Raw genomic sequence first — 24,775 nt, forward strand, 5'->3', positions numbered from 1 at the left:
TATTTCTTTAACTTCTTTTACCTTAACCCTTTTATCTCCTTCCTTTTCCCTCTTCAGTAACACTGTTTTTTCCTTCCTTCTAATGTTTTCTCAGAACTTCCTCTCTTTCCTCTCTGCGGTAGATCCCCTCTTCAAACTTTCCCCCTGTCCAACCACCATCCAGCATTTCCCTAATAATAATTACAAAACTTTTTTCCACTTAGCAACATGTTTTTGTTTTTCAAGCCAGACTATGTTCCATGCTACCTCAATATTTTACCATCATTTTTGGCCTACTTTTACCTATCCTTCCCCTTCTCCAACTTTATCACACAACTGAGGAGAAGTGGCAGTATGTGAAGAAGCGATAAGAAGGAGTGTTGCCAGGAGATAACAGAAGCACATATTGCTTATGTTTCTGAGAGGAGAGGAGAGAAGGGATGGAGACATCTTTTGGTGAAAGAAATGCCTCTCTCTCTCTACCTTAGTCCTCCCTCTTGAGCCTTCTGCCAGACTCAAGTCCCTGTTGTGCCTGATTTAGAGCAGAGTTTTTCATACTAGATCACTCATGGGCTAGGAATCAGAACAATCTGGGAAGAAAAACTCTGCTTTGAATCAGGCACATTAGGGGCTTGAAGTTGGATCTCCCATATCCTAGGCCAGTGCCTTTAATACCAGGCCACATCCACATCCTCTTCCCAAATTGAAACTTGGGTTTCAATCCGAAAATGGAGATTTCAACAATTCTGGTTTTGTGAAAATGTTCAAAAGGTCTTGTTTTCCTTCCAGCAAACAACAAAACCAAATGTCAAAGTTTAGTTTCAAAAAAGTTTGCCATGGAATGAAATTGTCCTCTGGACAGCTCTAGTCCTGGACACCAATGCATTGTTCACTTCCTCACTGAAGTATCAGTAGGCCATTTTATGAGAGATTAGGAAGCAACCAGACCATGTGGCACTAAACTTGCATGGTTGTGCATTAAGACTTCTGTTTTTTGTTGTGGCCTTTCAGCAACTGCTGCTGTCTCTTGCTCAGGTATCATCAACAGGTGCCCAGATACACTCAGATTCTCAGTGAGGATCTGAGTGTAAGGCCAAGAAAAGTGAAAGTTAATCTAAAGAAGAGTTTAAATAGCTCAGTATTTACATTTTTTGAAAAAAATCATATTTAAATAATTAAGGTGTTTTCAGATTTGGAATATTGTTATTGCTGTGACAACAAAACTTTAATAATTTTTGTTGCTTTTGTAACCCTTCCGCCCCTCTGAGTTGGCAGCAACAAGGGCTGGGTTCAGTATCTAGGGGTTCCGTTTCAATAAGGCAATGCAAAACCGGCTCCAGCCCCCACCCAGTGACCTGGGACAATTACATACCACCCCCCGGGCACCTCTAGGAGGCAATACTTCCCCTCTCGCAAGCACGGAGTCTAAGTGTAGCAAAAGCCTTTTAATAAAGGAGGGAAACAATGCAGCATTATGTTGGGGAAACACCACAAACAGGATTCATAATACAAACCATGAGCAAAAGACCCACCTTCAAGTAAGTTTGGCAGTGTCCTTTTCCCCTCAGGGTCTTAAGTCCAATCACCCCAAAGTCCAACAACCCCAAAGTCTCTGTCCCTGATCAGTGCTGCCCCAGAGTTCAAAAGTTTATCTGCAAAGTTTTACCCCCCCAGCCTGGGCGGAAATGGGGGGGGCACACGGGATGTTAAGGGGCACCTTATGTGGTCCGAGGCCGACTGCCCCACCTCTCCATGGAGTTCTGCTGCCTTTACTACGAATGGCTCCGCTCTACCAGCCGCGCCGCTCCGCTCCTCCAGCCGTCTCCGCAAACTGCTCAGCTCTGCCAGCCGCTCCACCAGCCGTCCCATGAACCGCTCCAACTGCTCCCGCAAATGGCTCAGCTCCGCTCCGCTCCACTCCACTCGCTCGCTGTTCCATGGGCTGCTCCAACCGTCCCTCAAACTGCTCGGCTCTGCCAGTTGCTTAACCAGTGGGGGAGCCTGAAGATATATTGCTAACACAGCACTCAGTGATCTCAGCTCAGCTATTTTAGCTCTTTTAGTGATTTCAGCTCTTAGTAGGGGAGCCCCAGTGCTGGTGCACCATTGGCCCAAAGTGAATTCAGTTCAGCAACTTCTAGCTAGACTCCTAATGGAAGCAAACTTAGCTCTGCTATTCAACAGTGGAGAGAGGGGGTAGTGCAATTGGTGTTCCAGGCCCTCAAAAGGGGCCCATACCATCAGGTACACATACCTGTCCCCAACCTCTCTCAATTCACTGGGTTTTGTAACCCATGCCCCTTGTCTAGCGAGTGCTACTTAGTTACTGGTGAGTCCCTCTGTCATACAACACTTCCACTGGCCTTGATTCACCGAATCAGGGTAACAACACTTTATTCTTCCTGCCTCAATAACAGAGAAACTGGGGATCCCACACCAGCCAAAGTAACCACTTTCAGTTGTTGTTGTCCCAGGCTAGGCGGGTGGGTGTGCCTATGCAAACAAGATCAGCCCCTGAAGTTCTTTTCCACCCTCGCCATAATTCACCACCAGATGTCAGGGTAGAGCTTATCCTGACTCTGCTTACACTTTTCTTTGAACATCTTCTGATTAGTCTGTGCCTACCAGTAGATGCACAGCCACAAAACTAGTCCTTTCAGTATTAATACCTAGGCAGATGAGATCTTCCTATAACTGAAGTACTCAGAAACAAATGTAATATTCCAGTTATGGCTGCACCAGACACAGGAATCATCATCTCTTTGCATGAGGATACAAAGAATAAATAATAATCTCTTTGTGTACTGAAAGTTAAATTGGCCTTTTTTCCTGCCAAATCATATTGTAAACTCACATCCAACAACTCATAGGTCTTTTGTGCCATTACTACTTTCCAGTGGAATCCCACCCATTGAATATCTATTTATTATCCCCACTCCAAGATTTATTAGTTTCCATTTCCCCAAATTCAATATGTTATTCCCTCTCTATGTTTCTACTCTCTCTAAAGGACTGCTCACTGAAATTAGTGAAAGAACCTTGCTGGACTTTGGATCAGGCTCCAAGCCTTTCCATATTATTTGTGTGTCTTCACTGATGTTCCCCCGTCTCTCAAATTTAATATAATCCATTAATTTCATTACCATTTTTCTTTACTCAGTCCTTCCAGATCATTAAAGTAGTAATTACTATCAGTCCTGGCATCCAATTAGCCACCGTCCCCATCTCAATAGAATGTCACTTACCATTATTACTCTTTGGTGTATCAGTTCCTCAGTCAGTTTTTAAACCAAGTGACACTTCTCATATTCAAGCTAATTTAAGTAAGTTTTTCAGATAAGAGTTTGAGAGCTACTGTACCAAAAGCTTTACTAAAATCTGGCTATTACATCCACTGATTTTCTCATTTTTTAAAATAAAGAAATCAAGTTTTAGGACGTCTATTAAAGGGTGTCACAAATAAGGGATGTAACGGGAAGTTGAATTATGTGTAGGCATATGTCCATTGAAAAGGGAGATGCTCCTTTAAGAGCCAGGCATTCTGGGAAACATGATCAAGGAGATACAAATTTAGTTTTCCTAGGCAGATATTTAGTACTGAACATTCTGACTTCTCTGAGGCCTCGATCCTGTGAATTGTTTTTCCCCTCCTTGTGTCTATGTAAATAAAATCCTAATTTGAACACACTGCATCTGGCATGGGACTGTTTATGCCAAGTTGTCTATACCCTTCCAACTATATGTAAGTTATAAAAGGTCTTGCACCATGATAAACACAGTGGTATAGTAGTTTCACTCCTTATATTTAAATAAATCACTTTATACTGTATGATTTAGCATTGCTTAATCTAAAAACAGTTCACAAAAGAAAAAATCAATTTCATACAGTCCAATTATATTTTACACATACATACACACACACACACGCTACTCACTCATCCTGCATTCTGGCCCCTTTCACCACTTTGGCCATTCTTTTTATGAGCTGCATAAGCATCCTCTATTCTTTTCCCAGTAAGGGGCATAGCACAACTGCACTCCCCTAGAGAACAGTGACAAATTCGGTCCCTTTCCCCCCTATTGTTTCAAGGAGAAAGCAATCTGAGCCTGCTTTATTGCTGGCCCGCTGTACTTCCTCCTACATACTGGCTCAACTGCATGTACCAATGCATTTGAGTTGAGGGGTCAAGGCTGTGCCCACACTTCTCCGTGCATTACATAGGGACTGGCATTCAGAGTAGCCCACAGGGAGGAATAAGGGGGTGTCTAATGCCCCCTAACTCCCCTGGACAGGTGCATTATACAGCTCGTGATTGAACCTGTAATTATCAGAATAACCTCCTTGTAAGCATGGCTATCAGCCACTGTCTGTGCAGCCAGGTATCTACATGCCTGTACCTGGCTTTCCCAAGAGTGTGTGTAGGATTCTACAGAACCTGGAATGACCATCTTTCCCTCATTCTCAGCCATTTAGCAACAAACATAACATATGGGGCCAGTGTTTCTACATTTAGAAAATACTATAAAGTGGAAAATATCCACTTTCCAAAATATCCAATTTCCAAAAACTTCAAGCTATTGGTAGCAAACAGCAATCTCAGCACTGTCTCAAATGTTTCTTCCAGTTGTAGAGGCAAAATGTTTGGGAGTTCCCATGGACTCGTCTTAAAAATACCCAGGACACAAAAATAAGTTGAGTCTGAAGGTCAGTTAAACTGAAACCTTGCAAATGCCATTGAAAGTGCTTTGCGAGGAGGGCAGCTGAAGGGAGGAATGGTGCTTATTGCACACAACCTACCATATCATTTAATCAATGTTTATACCAGATGTTAAACAGAAGCTGAGGAAAGATCTTTTGTTTATCTGTAGGGTGAAATATTCTCTTCTATTCAATTTGAGGACCTGGAACTGATTTAAATGGTGGTCATGTCTCCATGTAAATTACTTATCTTACCATTCACCTGAAAGAAGTGTCTAGCAGTTGCTGAATTCACACTGATCTCTCCATTGTAGAGAAGACTAGCGTAATATTGCATTCATGCTGGGTGTCATTGTGTATCAGAGTTTGTTGGCAGAATATAGCATTTCTGAGATTACAGGCATGCTGAAAAATAGAACATTCTAAGAGTTACACAAATGCAACTATAACATGGTTTCAAAAAAAGCAATATTCAAATTAATAGTCCCATGTAACTACAACAGGACTACACAGTTTGAGATAGACTGTCTGCGGTATTAAGGTTATAGATGATTCACAGAAAAAAAAACCTGCTATATATAAAGAAGCATTAAAGTAATCACAGAAACTGTTTAAAAGGAGACAAAGTTACAACTCCTGTTCTGGGGGAAGAAAAGCCATTAACTTTAGTGACTGCTGCTTACTGTAGCAAATATGATCATTTGTTTCACTTTTCCCTTGTCCTCACCACCCTCGGTTAGTTTTTCTCAACCTATTGTCTCTTGTCATATTGTTTATAAGCATCTTCAAGGCTCTACATAACTCTGCCCCTTCCTACTTACGCTCCCTTGTCAGGCTTTGTGTTGCTCCACACCCCCAAAGTCCACTCTGCCAATGCTGCAATCCTTGTCCATCTGTTTGTCAGCTTCTCACACTTACCTGTGTGACCTTACCTCACATATGATCCCCTACGCATTGAACAGCCATCCTGAGCTCACCTGCAAGGTCCCTGCAGTGCGGCCAATGAACCTGGAAGAGCAAAGAGGGCCAAGGGGGCACACAGCCTCCCTGTGGGGACATTGGCCTCCTGAGGACTCTGTGGGGTCACATGAGGAAAAATCCAGGGACAAGGTGGCAGGAGACATGTTATAACAGGGGAGATTAATAAGAGTGGTGATTAATGGAGATGGAAGGAACAGCAAGACAGGTGGACCTCCCCGCCTCCTAGTGTAATCTTTGGGTGGGCTAGAGTTTGCTAAATTGCCTTTCTCCATTGCCCAAAAAACCCAACTCCCAGAGAAAAGCACCTAGAGGCCCAGAATTCAGTCTCTCAGGATTTTCAGCAAGGATTGCATAGGGTCCATCTCCCCACATTCAAGTCCCAAAAGGAACAAAAGGAATTAATCTAATTAACAACTTTATAAAACCTTATGATAAAGAGACATAATAAATGATCATTTAATTTTTACAACATATCGTGGCTATTTTATAATCCACATACATTCTCTTCAGAGTTATACATAAACACAAAGAAAACAAATTAAATCTAAACAGGTCAGTCCCCACAGAAACACAGTGAGAAGAAACTCAGAGTTCCCAAAAACTTAGGTTGAGTTCACCTGAGTCTCAGTCTTTGATCACCAAATCTATAGAGTCTGCTGAGTCAAAAGCAACATCTTCCCTCCATTTGGTTGTAAGAATCTTCAGTTGGAATCCATGCAGACTCTTCCTCAGCTGAAATCACTGTTAGCCAGCCAGCTAACTGACTGATCAACCACTCAATTAAGTATACAGATTTAAAAAACAAACCTTGTTACAAGAAAATACAAGAACTGAGAGTAGTAAAATATAAGTGACTTCCCTTTACTAGATTTAATTAAAAGTCGGTGAATCATGCCAATCGAGACATTCAATTAAAACAGTATCAGAGGGGTAGCCGTGTTAGTCCGGATCTGTAAAAAGCAACAGAGAGTCCTGTGGCACCTTTAAGACTAACAGATGTATTGGAGCATAAGCTTTCGTGGGTGAATGCCCACTTCGTCGGATGCATGTAATGGAAATTTCCAGGGGCAGGTATAAATATGCTGGCAAGAATCAGTCTGGAGGTAACGAGGTTAGTTCAACCAGGGAGGGTGAGGTCCTCTGCTAGCAGTTGAAGTGTGAACACCAAGAGAGGAGAAACTGCTTCTGTAGTTGGCTAGCCATTCACAGTCTTTGTTTAATCCTGATCTGATGGTGTCAAATTTGCAAATGAACTGAAGCTCAGCAGTTTCTCTTTGGAGTCTGGTCCTGAAGTTTTTTTGCTGTAAGATGGCTACCTTAACATCTGCTAGTGTGTGGCCAGGGAGGTTGAAGTGTTCTACAGGTTTTTGTATATTGCCATTCTTGATATGACTTGTGTCCATTTATCCTTTTACGTAGTGACTGTCCAGTTTGGCCAATGTACATAGAAGAGGGGCATTGCTGGCACATGATGGCATATATAACATTGGTGGACATGCAGGTGAATGAACCGGTGATGTTGTAGCTGATCTGGTTAGGTCCTGTGATGGTGTTGTTGGTGTAGATATGTGGGCAGAGTTGGCATCGAGGTTTGTTGCATGGATTGGTTCCTGAGTTAAAGTTGTTATGGTGCGGTGTGTGGTTGCTGGTGAGACTATGCTTAAGGTTGGCAGGTTGTCTGTGGGTGAGGACTGGCCTGCCTCCCAAGGTCTGTGAAAGAGAGGGATCATTGTTCAGGATGGGTTGTAGAGCACTGATGATGCGTTGGAGAGGTTTACACCTGAGGACTGTAGGTGATGGCCAGTGGAGTTCTGTTGGTTTCTTTCTTGGGCTTGTCTTGTAGCAGGAGGCTTCTGGGTACACGTCTGGCTCTGTTGATTTGTTTCCTTATTTCCTTGTGTGGGTATCGTAGTTTTGAGAATGCTTGGTGAAGATCTTGTAGGTGTTGGTCTCTGTCTGAGGGGTTGGAGCAGATGTGGTTGTACCTCAGTGCTTGGCTGTAGACGATGGATCGTGTGGTGTGTCCGGGGTGGAAGCTGGAGGCACGAAGGTAGGCATAGCGGTCGGTGGGTTTTCGGTATATGGTGGTGTTAACGTGGCCATCACTTATTTGTACTGTGGTGTCTAGGAAGTGGACCTCCTGTGTAGATTGGTCCAGGCTGAGGTTGATGGTGGGGTGGAAGCTGTTGAAATCGTGGTGGAATTCTTCCACAGTCTCCTTCCCATGGGTCCAGATGATGAAGATGTCGTCAATGTAGCGTACGTAGAGGAGGGGCGAGAGTGGACGAGAGCTGAGGAAGCGTTGTTCCAGGTCAGCCATAAAAATGTTGGCATATTGTGGAGCCATGCGGGTGCCCATGGCGGTGCCACTGGTCTGGAGGTATATATTGTCACCAGGAACAATTCAACATACCCTTGGTGCCTCGACCGGGGTTATTCTATCTACTAACCAAGATCCACAAACCTGGAAATCCTGGACGCCCCATCATCTCTGGAATTGGCACTCTCACTGAAGGACTATCCGGATATGTAGACTCTCTGCTCAGACCCTATGCCACCAGCACTCCCAGCTATCTCTGTGACACCACTGATTTCCTGAGAAAACTACAATGCATTGGTGATCTCCCAGAAAACACCATCCTAGCCACCATGGATGTGGAGGCTCTCTACACTAACATCCCACACACAGATGGAATACAAGCTGTCAGGAACAGTATCCCTGATGATGACACAGCACAACTTGTTGCTGAGCTCTTTGACTTTATCCTCACTCACAACTATTTCAAATTTGGTGACAATATATACCTCCAGACCAGTGACCCAGACACAACTCACTCCTACCTCCTCCCCAAGGAGTCTCTTAAAGAGATATCTGCTTACTAGACACTAGCTGACAACAGAAAGGAGAATTGCCAACTCTGGTGATTTTATCGCATCCCTAATGATTTGGGGGTTTTGTTGACCTGATGAATTTTCCCTTAGTCGGAATGGCCACCGTTGCCTGTTAGTCAATGGGGCTAAAGCCAGCAAGCCAGCCACCATTTCCCTGCAGTCTGTCTGCACAACGAAGTGAGGCTGCCCTTAATAAAGTTGGCTGCCACCTCCCACTGTTTTCAATTAGATTGAAGCTGTACCCACAGCCAAAATTGCTGCCACGCTATGGTTTCAGGGCTGGACAGGACCCAGGGCCTGTAAGGAGCAGCAAGGACACTGTGAAAGGTAGGTGAGGAGAATGAGGGGGAGCAGGGCACTGGGGGGAGCAGGAGGCACATTTAGAGGTTGCAGGGAAGCTGAGAAGGGTGCAGAGGATAGTGATGGGTGAGAGGGAACTGGGAGTCACCCACACTCCCTCCCAGAGCCTACACCCCTCCACCCCAATCTCCTGCCCCAGCCCCCTTCTGCACCCAAACTCCCTCCCAGAGCTTGCACCCGCACCCGCTCCTGCTCCCCAACACCCTGCCTCAGGCTCAGCCTGGAGCCCTCTTCCCCTCGGCCCCAGCCCAGAGCCCACACCCCAACACCCTGCTCTAGCACAGTGAAACTGAATGAGGGTGGGAGAGAGCAAGTGATGGAGGGAGCAGGGATGGAGGGGCCTTGGGGAAGGGGCGGGGCAAGGGTCTTTGGGTTTGTGTGATTAGACACTTGGCAACCCTAAGAGGAAGCCATATTACAATGTTGCCAACTCTCCCAATCTGATCGCGAGGCACAGGATTTTGGTGCCTCCAGGAAGAGCTGTTGCTATGACTCAAGAAGTTCCTCTGATCACATGATTTTCAGGGCTGGGTACATGGGCAATGCACAGATCTGCCCTGGATACTAAGCTCTACCTTCATGTATGGCCCTACAGCCGAGAGTGGGTCCTGGGGCAGTATGAGGCAGGGGAATGGTGGGGTCGGGAAAAAGCTACTGCTGGGCCTGGGGAAGGGGACAGGTGGGAGTCAAGGTGGTGGTTAGGGTTACTGTTAACTATTTCCCCCATTAAAAAATACCTTTAGCTGTATTTTTTAAATGGGGCAAAAATCAGAAGAACAACTCAGAGACAAGGATTTCAAATCTACTTTAACTAAAATTTTGGGACAGAATTGGCCTGATACTGTCCTTTCTAACACCTAATATATTCACTGGGTTGAGCTGACAAACCTTTCAAACAAATTTCTTTAAAACAAAACAACCCCTCCGCCCATGTGATGGCAGAAGTATATTTAAAAGGTCAGTATTTACGAGAGACTTCTACAGAAACAATATTTATGCTCTTGTCCTCATTCTGCAGCAGTTCAACACTATTCACAGAGCTGTGCTGAAATCACGGATGGTACTGAGCACAAACAGAGCAGTACATTAAAAAGTCATGTTAATATCATTGCCCTTTACAAACACACCCAGCAATTTGCCAAATGAAAAAGGGCAAAATTGGTGGAGATATAAAATGTGTGTTCAAAATTCTAACCAAATATGTGTTTGTATTTTTACTACTTCTCATATTATTTCAGTTTGGTATTTTGTCTGTGAATCTATATTTTTAATAAATTTATTTGTCCAAAAAGTTTGACACATTCACAAAGAATAATCTCCTGTAAAGGCATATAAGCTCATGTAAAGGCACATTTAATGTCTGCTAAAACTATGTTTAGATAGTTCTGAAGGGATGCTACTTTCCTAATGCTGCTAGAATCTTTCCAGTCTGTTACTGTTTTGAAGCCCATTCTCACAAACCTATATGTTCATGACTAACTTTACTCAGATGAGTAGTCTCCATTGAAGTCATTGAAACTGCTCACATGAATAAAGTTACTCACACGTGTAAGTAGTTGCAGGATGGGAGCCTGGGTGTGTACATATATTTGGGAAATACTCATTATGGCCCCAATCCTGAACGGAACAGGCAGACCTCTGTGCCTGTATAGTGTCCCACTGAAGTCAATGTGGGTCTCCCCAGTCAATTCTCAGTGCAGGATTGATGAATCTGAATAGCACTACTGCATCATTTCCGAAGTCGAAATACCATATTGTCAGTGTCATAAATTCTGGCACAGGCAGTCAAAGGGGAAAATACCCTAATTACATTTCAATTAAAATAAATCAAAAGCCTGTCTTCTTAAAATAGACAATTCTGTCAATTGAACTGTTTTTACTCAAACAACCTAACTTCCCACTAAGATAAAACCCATTAGTCTTCATTTATGCAAGGCCTCATGTTTGAAATGTCATAGCATTAATCATCATTGGGGGTGCACCAATTGCATTATATACTATTGGTTCACACTGTGGGGGAGGGGTCCTCAGTCATCCAGGATGTGCATCAGTAGCACATCCTAGTGGTTTCACATTTCAATTTTTTTTAAAGGGGACTTAAACACTTATAAAGAACCATTCTTTGAGTCTGGAGTGCAAAATAATTCCTAGTATAAGAATATGAGAAAATAACAGAGAAAAGGTTATAAACATCTAGTGAATATATTTATAGTTTAGTTAAGTTTCCTCCACGGTTCCCAAGCTTATCTCCCCAGATGCTCAGCTTGTACTTTCAGCATCAGGAAACAGCCACTTTCAACTCCCTTTCTAAAATCCAAACTCAATTTGGAATATTGAACAGTTCCCACTATGCCTTTAAACTCAAAATTGGATTAAAAGTGGCTGGAGGGCCACTTGCTGCTGAATGGGAAGCCTGACATTTTTGTGTCGTGAGAACACTTGGAGTCGAATCACATTTTCTTCTCCAACCTCTCTCTCTCTCTCTCTCTCTCTATATATATATATACTGCTGTAGTAGTAGGATTTTATGTTTGTATTTTATATAATTTAGATTGAAGGATAAAGAATAATAATGTAGCATGTATTAAATGTATTGGTGTATGATTTGACCATATCCTGCCAGCCACCCTTTCTGAAAGCAGAAAGGAATGGCCTAATGGACCACTGATAAAGATGCATCAGCCAGAATCTGTGTCTGAGCTGATTTCAAGGCAGTAACAGACCTTTTAGGGTCACCATTTTGTTGTGGGTTTAGCATTTTAAAATAAGTAAAAGAATGCAATGATTATTTTTCTCTTGCATTGCAATTTGATGTTCCTGTTCAAATGTTCTGTGTAAATCAATTCTGTTTTGTGTGTGAATGAGGAATGTGTGTGTTAGAAGATAAACATGAAGGCCATCACCGAACCAGATGTTCTAGGGAGGAACCGAGGACAGACACAAGGGCGCCAGAAGATTACAACAGGTCCCTATTGAAATGTCAGAAGAGGACAGACTGACGATTCTAAAGATGAGACAGGCACCTATCAATGGGGACAACATAGCTGTGATCAAAACCAGCATGGGGTAACTCGCCGAGAGACTTAATGAAAGAACAAGATAAAGAATGGGAAGGACAATTTAAGAAAACAAGCACTCGTCAATCAAACAATAATTGATTACAGCATGACGGTGCAAAATTCATTGGTCCCAATGAAGGAAAATCACTATATAAACAGGGTGCCTAGCCATGAAACTTTGGGTTCGTCCTGCCAAGACTTCCCCGGAGCATTGTGTCGCGACCAACAGAACCCAGCTCCTCTCTACCCGTGATCAACCTAGCTGGCCACTAGATTGATCTGGACTGGTAACTATAAGATCGACTGGCGGGACAGTGTGTGTGTGTGTGTGTGTGTGAGATTGTGATTGAATGCATATGCTAATTGTTGTTTCTTCAATAAACATGGCGTATTGCCTTTTCCCCTGAAAAAGATCCTGTGTGCTTCTTATAAGCATAACACTGCCTCTGTTCCTCTTTGTGCTCTCCCACCTCCATTTACCTTTATTTCATTCAACATTAAGGGTGTGGAGGATTTTCACTTATTCCAGTGATGAGGTCCCAGTTGTGCACTGGTGTTGACCATCTTTGAAGGCCCAATTGACCAGTCAGATGACAAATAAGGAGGCATGTGTCCCATGCCAAACACTAATAGCATTTGCAGAAGACATATAAAGAAGCTGGTGAAATAGACAGCATCCTGATCAATGCATTGATGTCCTCATCTTTCAGGTGCAAGGTATGCCAATTTGAGCACAACTTCATTTCATTCAGCATAAATCACTTCAGTTCAAATCCTCACTAAGCTTGGATGACCAGGTGGCATAAGTATCTAAAAATGCCTTCTTTCACCTACAGCTTGCTAAAAACTTTGTTCCTTCCTCCCACAAGAGGACCTGGCCACAGTAATCCATACATTTGTCACCTCCGGCCTGGATTATAGTAATTCTCTGTTTCTGAAGCTGAATGTGAAGACAATGCACAGGATCCAACTGGTTCAGAATGTGGCTGCCCTCTTTCTCCATGGCTTAGGCTGGCACGAGACCATCAGATCCACGCTCAAGTCTCTCCATTGACTCCCATACAGCTTCTGATGCCACTTTAAAGTGTTGGACCAAGCCACAGCTATATCAAAGACTGACTTTTATTTTAAGAGCCACCATTGACAGTGCTGACACTGTTGTCCTCTGCAACAATGCTGATCATAAAGCCGAGAAAGAACTGTGTGAGAACTGGGGATAAAGGATTCTCGCCTGAAGGGATTGGTTATGGAAAAATTTTCCAGAAGAGATTAGGCAAACTAGAGTCTGACTATCTTTAGAAAGACTGCAAAACCTTCCACTTTGAAAAGGTCTTTCCTTCATAAGAATGACACTCATAACATTGATACTCCTTCTACCCAATAAACCCCTACCACGCAACAAAATCTAAAAAAAAAAATCCCAAACTGAAACCCTACCCGACCAGAGATTTGACCCCAAGAAGAGAGAGAGGTGTCAGAGACTCCACAACATCCACTAAGGACTTCTCTATTGCTACTGATTTTATATGGAAGGCACTTAGGTATTACAGTGGTATGTGGCAGTATAAAACCCTAAGATAGAACATATATGAAATCAGCTCACTCAAATAACTGGTGAGTCAGGAACCTTCTCTAGCCAAAGCAGAGATCACCTTGTGCCGTGGAAAACCCAAGAACCTATTGCTCTGTTTGGAAGTGAGAAGAGGAATCTTGTAAAAGTTTGAGTGCAAGCCTGATAGCGCTGACACCCTTTGCCCTGCTGCAGCTTGGGAAAGCAAAGCCTGGCTTTCTCTTGGTGCCAGTCACAGATGCATTGCTTGACTGTGCTTTGGGGTTGGAGAAGAAGTTTTGGAAGGTTAATTATATTATAACAGCCATCTTAAATTCATGATATTTGGTGTCACCAACCAAGGTACAAGCCACTTTATTATACCCAACAGAGCAAGGCAGTTAGAAGGATATAATAGATGTAGGATGTTGATGGGATTAGATAATCAAAGGACTAGTCACTTGTGACAAGCAGTCACAACTGCTCTCAGTTACCCAATTAATGGTGGAATAGCTCCACTGACATCAGTGGACATGTTCCTGATTAATACGACTGTAACAGTTTTCATTATTTGAGGTTACCATCAGGAACTACTCAGAAGTTGAACTATTTCTAAAAGTATGTCAGTGGCGCTACTCACCATCATCAGGAGTGACCAGATCAATGCCTATCACATGTATGGATACAAAATGCTACGTAAGTACAGTGTATTAACATTATTGCATTGTTTACATTTAATTTGTGAGTGGCAGTTTCTTTAGTTCTGTGTTTATAGATTACTGCCTTCTACCCCTTATCATTTATACAGGAATCAGGCATGGGCACCATCTCATCATATATTTTTTTTTAATTATTGAAAGAAGTACCAGAGCATTTTAGCCACTGATTTGATATAACGTCAAAACTTGTGTCCTACATACAGACTAACTGCAAGACATGCCTCAGCTGAAAAAAATTGCTACATTGGTCCTTATTGCCTAAAGAAGTTCCTTTTGCAGGTACTACATAAGAGTACAAAAATCGCCCAGTTCTAACAAAATCCATAGCTTAAGATCCATCCACTTATCATTCCCTGAGTTTGGGGAAAAATGTTAATTGGTTGAAACAATGTTCACTATACAAAGTTTTAGGCCTGCACTAAAATTTGCAATCAAATCACATGCCTCTAAAAATACAAGGTGATAGACAATAGCAGAACCTGAGCAGTGGAAGGGGTTGCAGCTATAAATACAACAAAAGAAAAAATTCTGTGTGTTTGGAATCTGCCCCAGCATTCAGAATTACTAAATCGGCTGTTTGTTAACAGTCATACAGTGAATTGGAGATGGACAACTATAGTTTGGTTCCTTTAATCTTTGGTCTGTTGTGCGGGTGTTGCTTACCTCTCTGCTGTCCGGATGCATCCACCCCTCAATTCCCCAAGTGGTCTGCAGTCTCTCTCTGGTGATTAGTTAGTTTAATTGGATGAGTTAGTGCATTGGTCTTTGGATCAAGGTCTGTGGAATCAATAGCTCTAATCTTTTCTCCACAGTGCAGGGGCTTCACACGGACCTTCACTTTCTCTGGGCAGCTCATTAGAGCCTCAGCTTTCTGGCTGGGACTTACAACACTTTCCTCCTCATACACAGAGGTATCAAGCTCGCCCTCTCCGGGTGGCTCAACTGAGGTATAAGAGAGCACAGGCCCTCCCTCTTCTCCAAGCACTGGCCTGGGGGCCCTAAACCAAAGAGACTGTCCCTTTCACTCAAACCCCACCTTGCTTCACTTTTCCTTGGGTCACTTCCTAGGCTGCCTGGCTTTTCCTAGGCCTTCCTTGGGCCTCTTTAGCCAAACCCTTCACAAGCCTCATTCCTGACTCCCTCCCTCTCCACATTGCACCACCCTGGCAGGTTTAGGGGCTAGCGAAGCAGACAAGGTGATGGGAGTGAGGAGGAAAGGCTCTGACGATTGAGGAGAGCGTGGAGTTGTAGGTGGACAACATGAAATGGTCAGGATAGGAGAACATCAAGGCAACAGCAAAAATCTATCAGTTGATCAATGCAGCAGAGGTCATAAAATGTGGCAGGGCCTTACAAAGCAGAGGGGCAACATGGGTGATATGGAGGCAGATAAAAAACTCATCGAGAAAGAGAGAAAAATACTGTTCACGGTGAAGATAAAGTTGAAAGAATAACCATGTCAGCAAATGGGAGTGTCTGTATGATGGTGGAAGCCAAAAGACAAGGGAGAGTGAGGGGCAAGAGGCACTACGGCAGATGAGTCATCACATTTAAGGCTGAAAAACATAGTATTCATTTGGGAATGGCAGTCTGGGAAATGGCAGAATTCCAAAGTTTAACTTCTAACCACCACAAATGGTTTTCTCTTTGGTAGTCACGTCACTAACAGGCTAACATACAATTTTATTTGAAAACTAACTGCTAATACTGGTTTTCCATTCATGGCTCTTGTTTGGCATTCCTTTGCATAGACCAGTATGTTACTTTTTGGCCAAGAGATGGTCATTAGCATTTGTAACAAACGGAAATAGAGAGTAAGGGATACCTGACATCACTGGAAGTAAAAATTCTTGGTGTGTGCATAGAAAGCTAATTGCATTCAGGTCAGAAATTACAAAGGGACTTTCTCAGGCATAGTTGGAAAATAATGTTTTATACAAGTAGCAGTTTTCTGATACCTATCCACCCTGTTACTGCCAATACAGACTAGATTCTGATATGAATTAAACAGTCATTTATATCTGTAATAACTCCATTACTTACCCCAGCCTAGCAGAGAATAGCATCTGCCCACATCTGTTTGAATAAGAGCTCCCTCTCCAGGCTCCATCAATTAAGTCTGCACCTGCTGTTTGCGACATCAGTTTGTTGCCACAGATTGTGATGTAACAAATGTAACATTATTGCCTTCACAATAGGATCAAGAAAGTGAAAGAGATGGGTAACCAAGAAAAGAAACTCCTTAAAAAACACAGATTCCTTTCATAATTAGCAAAAAGAGCAAAGATGTTTTTTTTTTTAAATGAAACAAATCCATTTAATAAATAGGATATATTTTAAACTGTTCCCAAGTCTGAAAGTCGCTCTTTGTCCAATAAACAGTTCTCACAGCACAATGCCTGGATAATCTTAATTTTTAAGCTCACTTGCTGAAAACCAAATACAGATACAATTATTATTAGACTTTGGTCTTTGAAGGACATTAATAGTTAAAAAGAAAACCAGAACTACATTCAGCCTATAAGGGATTACTCTTTTATTAGTATAGCTCAGGGATTAGTAGAAATGTTTGTCTAATGAATGCAGCTACTATATTTGAGCACATGCCTGAATAAGCTACTTGTCGATTGAAATCTATCTATTTATAAGCACTTCTGAATGTTGCAAAAAACCTGTCTGTATTAGAATGGCATGGCTTTAGCCACTATAGTCAATGGTTTATTGCCATTTTCATTACAAAATGTTTGTAAATTGCCTTCATTTCTCAGTTTTCTCTCTGGATCTCAGCATATAAAACACACAGAATTTGCTTTCTTACGAGTGTCAATTTAGTTAAAACTTTTGAGCTCTAATGAGGAAAGACCCTTTTTAGATGGGTTGACAGCTCTAACTAAAATACAGGTAAATGTCAATAACAAGCATCTAGCATGATAGAGTCTGACTTGATAGAGGGGCTCGTAGGGAGTGCAGTAATATAAATACATAAAATAATGTTTACCTGCATTTGCGACAAACGGATAATTTTTGAGAATATTAAAAGAAGCACAATTTGAACCACTTATTATCTTATGCAGTAAATAATGCAAAGGTCACAGACATGTTATGATAAAATCATAATGGTTTCTAGATACACAGATTCTAAGGCCAGAAGGGACCATTGTGATCATCTAGTCTGACTTCCTATATAGCACCGGACATAGAACTTCCCCAAAATAATTCCTAGAGCAGACCTTTTAGAAAAAATCCAGTCTTGATTTAAAAATTGTCAGTGATGGAGAATCCACCAGGACACTCAGTAAATTGTTCCAATGGTTAATTACTCTATTAAAAAATTATGCCTCATTTCGTCTGAATTTGTCTAGCTTCACCTTCTAGCCATACCTTTTTCTGCTATACTGAAGAGTCCATTATCAAACATTTGTTCCCATATAGATACTTATAGACTGGAATCAAGTTGCCCCTTAAACTTCTCTTTGCTAAGCTAAATAGATTGAGCTCCTTGGTCTATCACTATAAGGCATATTCTAATCCTTTAATCAGGGCCGGCTCCAGGCACTAGCTTAACAAGCAGGTGCTTGGGGCGGCCAAGGGAGAGGGGCGGCACCGGTGGCAATTCGGGGGCGGCAGGTCCCTCACTCCCTCTAGGAGTGAAGGACCTGCTGCTGAACTGCCAACGCCGATCGCGGCTCTTTTTTTTTTTTTTGCTTGGGGCGGCAGAAACGCTGGAGCCGGCCCTGCCTTTAATCATTCTCGATGCTCTTCTCCGAACTCCCTCCAATTTATCAACATCCTTCTTGCATTGGGGATACCGGAACTGGACACAGAATTCCAGCAGTGGCTGCACCAATACCATATACAGAGGTAAAATAACCTCTCTACTCCGCCTCAAGATTCCCGTTTATGTACCCAAGGATCACATCCTTTGGGCCACAGCATCACACTGGGAGGTCATGTTCCGCTGATTATCGACCCTGACTTCCATTTTTTTCCCCTAACAACATTACATCCTGTTCAGAGGTCCTTCAGATTGAATGTGTCAGCTGCATCAGTGTTTGTATTATAATAGTTGCTACATAGGTGAGGTGAAGCAGCTTTGGACTCAGACCAGTGGAAAATTTAACTTTTTAAAATATAAATTAGAGCAACTGTAATGCTTTGGTATGTTAAAAAAATAAAAAAGAGATAACCAATAGAAAATCTATGTGAAAACACTGAGCGTCTAAACAAAGAAAATAGGAAGTTCAAAATTAAGGCAGTCACACTTTGTGCTTCGGGGACCTTCCAGCTCATGAGGCAAAATTCTTCTTGTGGAACTGTAATGAATATTTTCTAATTCTTGATCCACTGCCTTCTACTAACTGGTTTAGATGGTCCATTTTGGACTAAAGTTTCAGATGTAAATAGTGATTTTGGGTGCTCAACTTGTGACAACTTGAAGGGATCTGATGTTTCATAAGTGCTGAGCACTCTCTCTCTAAAAACCAGGCTCCTTTAAGCTATCTCTAGTTGGGCACTCAAAATCACTTTTAAACATGTAGGTCATCGATCTGGCGATGAGCACTCTAGAAAAGTTAGGACAGCATGTGTTCCAGTCACTGTGGTGCAATGCTTTTTTGGCTGGATTTACACTCCTTAAGATCAGCTATCCTCACAACTCCAGGACTACCAAGCCTGTCTCTCTCTGACATAAACACAAACATTTTAAAGAAAAAAAGCATTTTCCATCTCCAAATCTATTTTCAAAAATTGCTTTTGGAACACACAGCAGCCAGTCTGAGTAATCCGACTGACAACAATTCCATTCACATGGTAGTAGTGTTTTCCTGTTTAAAATAAGATTTTCCTACCCATGCTCCAGTTTATTTTTAAGTTCAGAGAACACAAGTTGTATGTCACCAGCTGCTTTTTCTTTCCTGCTCCATTTGCATTTAGCCCTGAAGGGACAGTTTTATTCACATTTGGATAAACAAACTCAGAAAAATGTAATTTACATGTATATTAGCCTGTAAATGATGTGTGTTTCCTTGGCTTCACTCATCCACCAGTAGGTTCAGTCAATCTCACAGCCACTGTGGAGACTGGGCCTGAGCAAAGATGGATGAGGAAAAAAAATCTGGTTTATATGTTCTCGTGGAAAACGTAATGCAGAGCAAGATAAAATCAATACATTTCATTCTGAAAATAGAGCCCTTGTTGTAACCCAAGCACATATATTTCCTTAATTTAATTTTATAAATGTGTCCTAATTATTACCATACAAACCCCACACCATTTTAGGTCTTAATTATTCCAGTTTCCCCCACCCTCACCCCTCACTCTTAGGCCTCTATGTGGTACTAAGGCAGCTTGGTATTATGGGTGGAGGGATAAAAAAAGTGGGAGAAAGAAAATGTAAGATGATGTGACGTGGCATTTGTTTGGGATGACCTGCTTGACTAACTTGTGGCTTCACCATCCTTACAGATTCCTCGCTGGTCATGAGTAATGCATCCACCCCAAAAAAATCTGACCACTACCACACTGTACTGTTTCCTCTATAGACACACACACACACACACACACACTTGCTCAAATTTATAAAAGTACCTGTTCTAGAATCTAGGTATCATTGATTAAAAATACAGCACACCTTTAACAATGTATCTTTGAACCTTATTAGGTTAATGACCTGAAAAAAAAAATCTTTTGATCAATGCAGACAAACTGCCCTCCCTACCACACAGACCCTTCATAACTGTATGCAGGTCATCCTCTCCTCCAAAAAAAGCCTCAGAAAATAGAGTAGCTGTTCAAGAGCAGACCAAGGTTAGAGGTGAGTTCCAGAGTCAAGGACACAAGAATGCCCTGCCACTAGTGGCTATCTTGATCACCTACCAGATAATAACTGTGCTGGTATCCTACGAGGATAGAGGTGGGGCTCTAACACAACTAGAACCCAAACTGGATCAGAATCAACATATTAAGTCTCACTCAGAACTGAATGGCAGCTAGTGCAGATTACGGGTGTAGTGTGCTTTTTGTGTGAAACACTGCGTAACAAGTGAGCCAGTGAATTCTGCACCAGCTGCAATTTCCAAATGGTTTTAAAGGGTAGACTCACATAGACATTATCCTTCCTGGAGATGATAAAGGCCTGGTAAGGGTGCCAAGGTCCACATTCAAAAGGAAAGGTCACAACTTTTTGCTGTGTGCAAATGAAAGCAGTAACGATGGCTCCACGTTTATCTGGCCATCCAGAAACTCGTCTTGCTTCTTTTTCCCCATCTTATGCACCAGTCTTCTATTTTACTCTTGTAAATTGCTTGACTGAGTTAGCAGCATTGGATGAGATGGATAGGGAGAAGAGAATTATTTGCATATGGAACATAGTTTGGCATTAATTAATTAATGGAGATATCCCATCTCCTAGAACTGGAAGGGACCTTGAAAGGTCGAGTCCAGCCCCCTGCTTTCACTAGCAGGACCAAGTACTGATTTTGCCCCAGATCCCTAAGTGGCCCCCTGGGTTTAGCAGGCCAATGCTCAAACCACTGAGCTATCCCTCCCGCCATGCTGTAGTCCATATTTATCATGAATACTCCTAATAGCCCTATGTAACCTTTTGAACAAGAGGGTTAACAGAATGGAGTTCTGTGGAATCCTGCATGACAGAACCCTCTGGGCAGATGAGCAATTGCCCAAAACTACCCACTGGGATCTTTTAGAAAGGAGCAACTTCACCTACTGCTGCTAGGGTCTCTAGTCATGTTCCACCACTAGTATTACTGGCAGCCAACAGATTTAAAAGAATCAGTATGAACACCTCATTTACATTCTACACCAGGAGATCAACTAAAGACAAGTACTAATTGGCAGGCCAGATGTGCGGGGCCTCCACTATCTTTTTACATCAGCAGTGACTGTTTTGGATTCTCATCTCCCTGCACACTGGGGATTTGTGCAGAGGTAGGGGGGAAGATTCTTAGGAGGGCGCTGTAGAGGACCCCGTCTGACAGGTTGCATTCACAGCCTGGTTGGTGTGGATTGGAGGTCGTGGGCAAGGGTATAGCTGAGCTGGGTTTAAAGAGAAATGTTTAAAATGAAAAGTAATTGAGGTTTGTAATAGGAATGAGTAATAACTACAAAGAAGCTGGTGTTAGTTTATATTTAAAAACAGAAACATTAAACCAATAAGTAGATCTCTCACAATTGCCCTGACCACTGTTGCTGGTTCCTTCTCTATCCATTTCCCATTCCCTTTGTGTGTCTCTTCAAATTTAAACCTCTTCAGCACAGAGACAGTGTCATCCCCCTGCTTGGGAAGTGTCCAGCACACTTTGGAAGATAATCCCATGTAAACAAATTGTACTAATTAATTTTCCTGCTCATCAAGAATTGAACAAAAGTCTCTTCCAAATTTAGAGTACTGAGACAGTCTGTGTTAGCTGTCCCGATAAGCTATCTGATCTTTCCCTTATCATGCTCTAACATAGAATCACAGAAGAGGAGAGGCAGGAGTTTAAAAGCAGAGGCTGGTATTTCTTCGTGTTAAAAGTCACCTTCTATCCTGGAAATGGGAGTATACCCAGCCACCTCAGTATCCAGTCTAAGACAGGTTAGCTTTGGTGCCAGGAAGCTTGCCAATTTCCATCATTTACTCATCAGGAGGATTCTGGGGCCACAGAATCACCAATAATCCAAGAGGCTGCAGCAGTTTTGGGCTTGTGAGGGGAAGGCTTCAGTGAAAATACCCAAATTTAGGAATTTAGGACTGTGTGGGTGGGGATGGCAGTCCTCATGCCATGCTAGGAAGTTTTCCGTTGTGAAGTGGGGGGAAGACCAAAGTTCTTGCAGTGATAGGGTTGCCTCTGCCTTAATTGGCAGCTGTCTCCTCTTGAGATTCTGAGTCAAATGTTGCTGAACTGAGGAGTATAGAAGTCAGATATCTCAGAGTGAAGGTAGCTTTAGTCTCCATGACCTCTGTGAAGTCTTCCATGATGTATCTATTATTAGAGAAGTGGCCAGACACAGAATCAGTCAGGGTCAAAGTCAAAGCTGTCTATGTTCTGTGCAATGGAGGATGTCTGCAAAGTGAGTGGGGTGGGGATGGAACACTACAGGCTGCATTAGAAAAGAGGAGGACCCTTACATGTGGCCACATCAAGTGAAGAAATAGTTATAGTAAAAACAATCAATGGAGAAGGATCGTTAAACCCTAATTACAGAGTACTAATAATATTTATTTATGCACAAATTTTAACTTTGCTACTTCCACTGTTATTTAAGGGGTAGATAGATGTGTGTTAGTGGAAAATAAGGAGGGTTTACTCCCAGATTGCTAAATGAGCTCATGCTGCACATCTTCAACTTTTTGTTAAAAATGTGTATGCCACAGAGAATCCGTGGACATCATTATTTATTTTGAAAATCAAGACTGCTGAATCTAAGAAACAGGTGTCCAAGGTGGTGCTGGGATGGTTCTTGTTTAAAATCTGCCACCATGTAGAAAGGAGGACTTGGGAGATTCCCCTGCCTCTGATGGATTTCACACCTCCCTTGATCATGCTAAAACTTTCCTTCCGGAGATGATTTAGTGCTAGGACTCAAAAATAATTCTAAAAAGCATTTTTTCTTCTTTTGAAATAAACCAGATTGTACCAAAAGGTAGATAGTCTTAAAAAAGTACAAAACAAAACAAAAAAAACAACTGGTGGTTGAGTTTCATAAGTCTCCCTACATGTCTCGTGGCCTCTACTTAAAATGATGCAAGTTGAATACTGCTATGTCCAACATTATATTTTTCATTTAATAACTTGTCATTAAATATTCACCTTGCAAGTACCCAGCTACTTGGACAACATGACATTTGCTTGAGATAACAGAAAATAAAAAACGTAACAAACTAGAATTTTTCCTATGTCTCACCTTTCCCCTTTTCCCAATTAAGACAAGATCTAAATCATTTTGCATTTCCTCCTATGCTATAACATCACTGATCTCTTACTGTCTCCACTCTGCAGCAGTGTACAGCTATATCCTGGAGCCAATTATATAATGCACTCAGGCAGAACTAATCCTAAATAAATGCCTTATAAATACAATTGGTTTTATTCCAGAAAACTCAGGCCTACAGAAGCAGACACAATTTTAAGAGATTTAGTAGACATGACCTTAAAAACAGTTTAGAAGCTTAGGGAATCTGACTGTAAGGACATCAATGTTGTACAGGAAAACATTTATTAAAAATTTGTGTTGTGTGTTACAGTTGTTGCAATTTCATCAGCAGAAACTGGAGCAAATAAAACATGTCATCGTTGTCTTCCTTCTCGGAAATCTTATTTTTATCTCAGCACTGATTCCTCAGCTGGTTGCTCATTTCTTGCAGTTCAGCAATCATGCTGTCCATAGCTGTTACTTCATCAACTAATTCACTGGAAACCTCACTGCTTGTTGCATCGGCAAAAAGTTGCTGCATAATAAACACAAACAATATTTAATTATATTTACAGTCATAATCTAAACTAGATGCAGTGAGATCATCCTACAAACAGAATTAAAGTCCCCAATTTGCATATCATGACCTCTGATCTCTCTCTCTCTCTCTCTCTCTCTCGTTTTTTTTTTTGCATCCATGGTTGTCTCTCTCATCTTAACTTGACCCACCAATGCCACTTTGTGGTGAACAAACAGAAGGCACACATAGAAGTGAATGACTATCATTCTCGTCTCAGACTCAGAGCGTGTTTCCTTTTCAGTACTCCTGACGTTCTCCAGTCTGCCAAGGAAAGCCGGGCTTCTTTTAAGGCCCACTCCTGCCACTAATAAAATCTAAGTAGTTTTGCCATTAAACTCAGTAAGCAGGATCAGACCCTCCCTTCACACTGAAGTTCACACAATACTGTTGTGTGGACTGATCTGTTTGGTAAAGAAGTAGTTGTTCTGTATTTTAACTGACTTGGTAATTTTTCCTAGTATGTTATACTGTATATAATTTGTTCCAGATTGCCAAAATAAACATGTTGTCACATTTGATGTCAGAACATGAGTGGGTGGCTGCAGGCATCTGTCAATAATTAGCTCAATCAACAGAAAACAAGAAGCTGAAGTGTAATAATAATGCTAAGCACTTATACAGTGATTTATATTTTTAAAACTTCACTGTCAATAAATCTTGTAAAATACTGTAATTCTTCCTTTACATATAGGAAAAGAGAGGCAGAGAGGTTAAATGATTTGCCTAAAGCAGGGATCGGCAACCTTTGGCATGCGGCCCATCAGGAAGATCTGCTGGCAGGCCGGGACAGTTTGTTTACCTGCAGCGTCCGCAGGTTCGGCCGATCGCAGCTCCCACTGGCTGCAGTTCGCCGTTCCAGGCCAATGGGGGCTGCAGGAAGCGGCATGGGCCGAGGGAATTGCTGGCCGCTGCTTCCCGCAGCCCCTATTGGGAGCTGCCAGTGGGAGCTGTGATCGTCTGAACCTTTGGACACTGCAGGTAAAGAAACAGTCCTGGCCCACCAGCGGATTTTCCTGACGGGCCACGTTCCAAAGGTTGCCAATC

The 24,775-nt window shown here is 42.2% G+C and overlaps 1 protein-coding gene across 3 annotated transcripts in view; it reads right to left on the minus strand.

Moving 5' to 3' along the window:
- Nucleotides 1–22,533: 22,533 nt before the first annotated feature.
- TTC27 (tetratricopeptide repeat domain 27) overlaps nucleotides 22,534–24,775 on the minus strand; it is a 164,982-nt gene continuing 162,740 nt past the window's right edge. For all 3 annotated transcript variants that reach the window (XM_026649784.2, XM_026649783.2, XM_026649782.2), the window contains one exon: nucleotides 22,534–23,686. In XM_026649784.2, coding sequence (XP_026505569.1) covers nucleotides 23,564–23,686 — 123 coding nt within the window. In that variant the 3' untranslated portion in view covers nucleotides 22,534–23,563. The remainder of the gene's footprint in view (nucleotides 23,687–24,775) is intronic.

Source organism: Terrapene carolina, unplaced genomic scaffold (assembly GCF_002925995.2).
Source record: "Terrapene carolina triunguis isolate 2854851 unplaced genomic scaffold, T_m_triunguis-2.0 Scaffold85, whole genome shotgun sequence".
NCBI lineage: Eukaryota > Metazoa > Chordata > Testudines > Emydidae > Terrapene > Terrapene triunguis.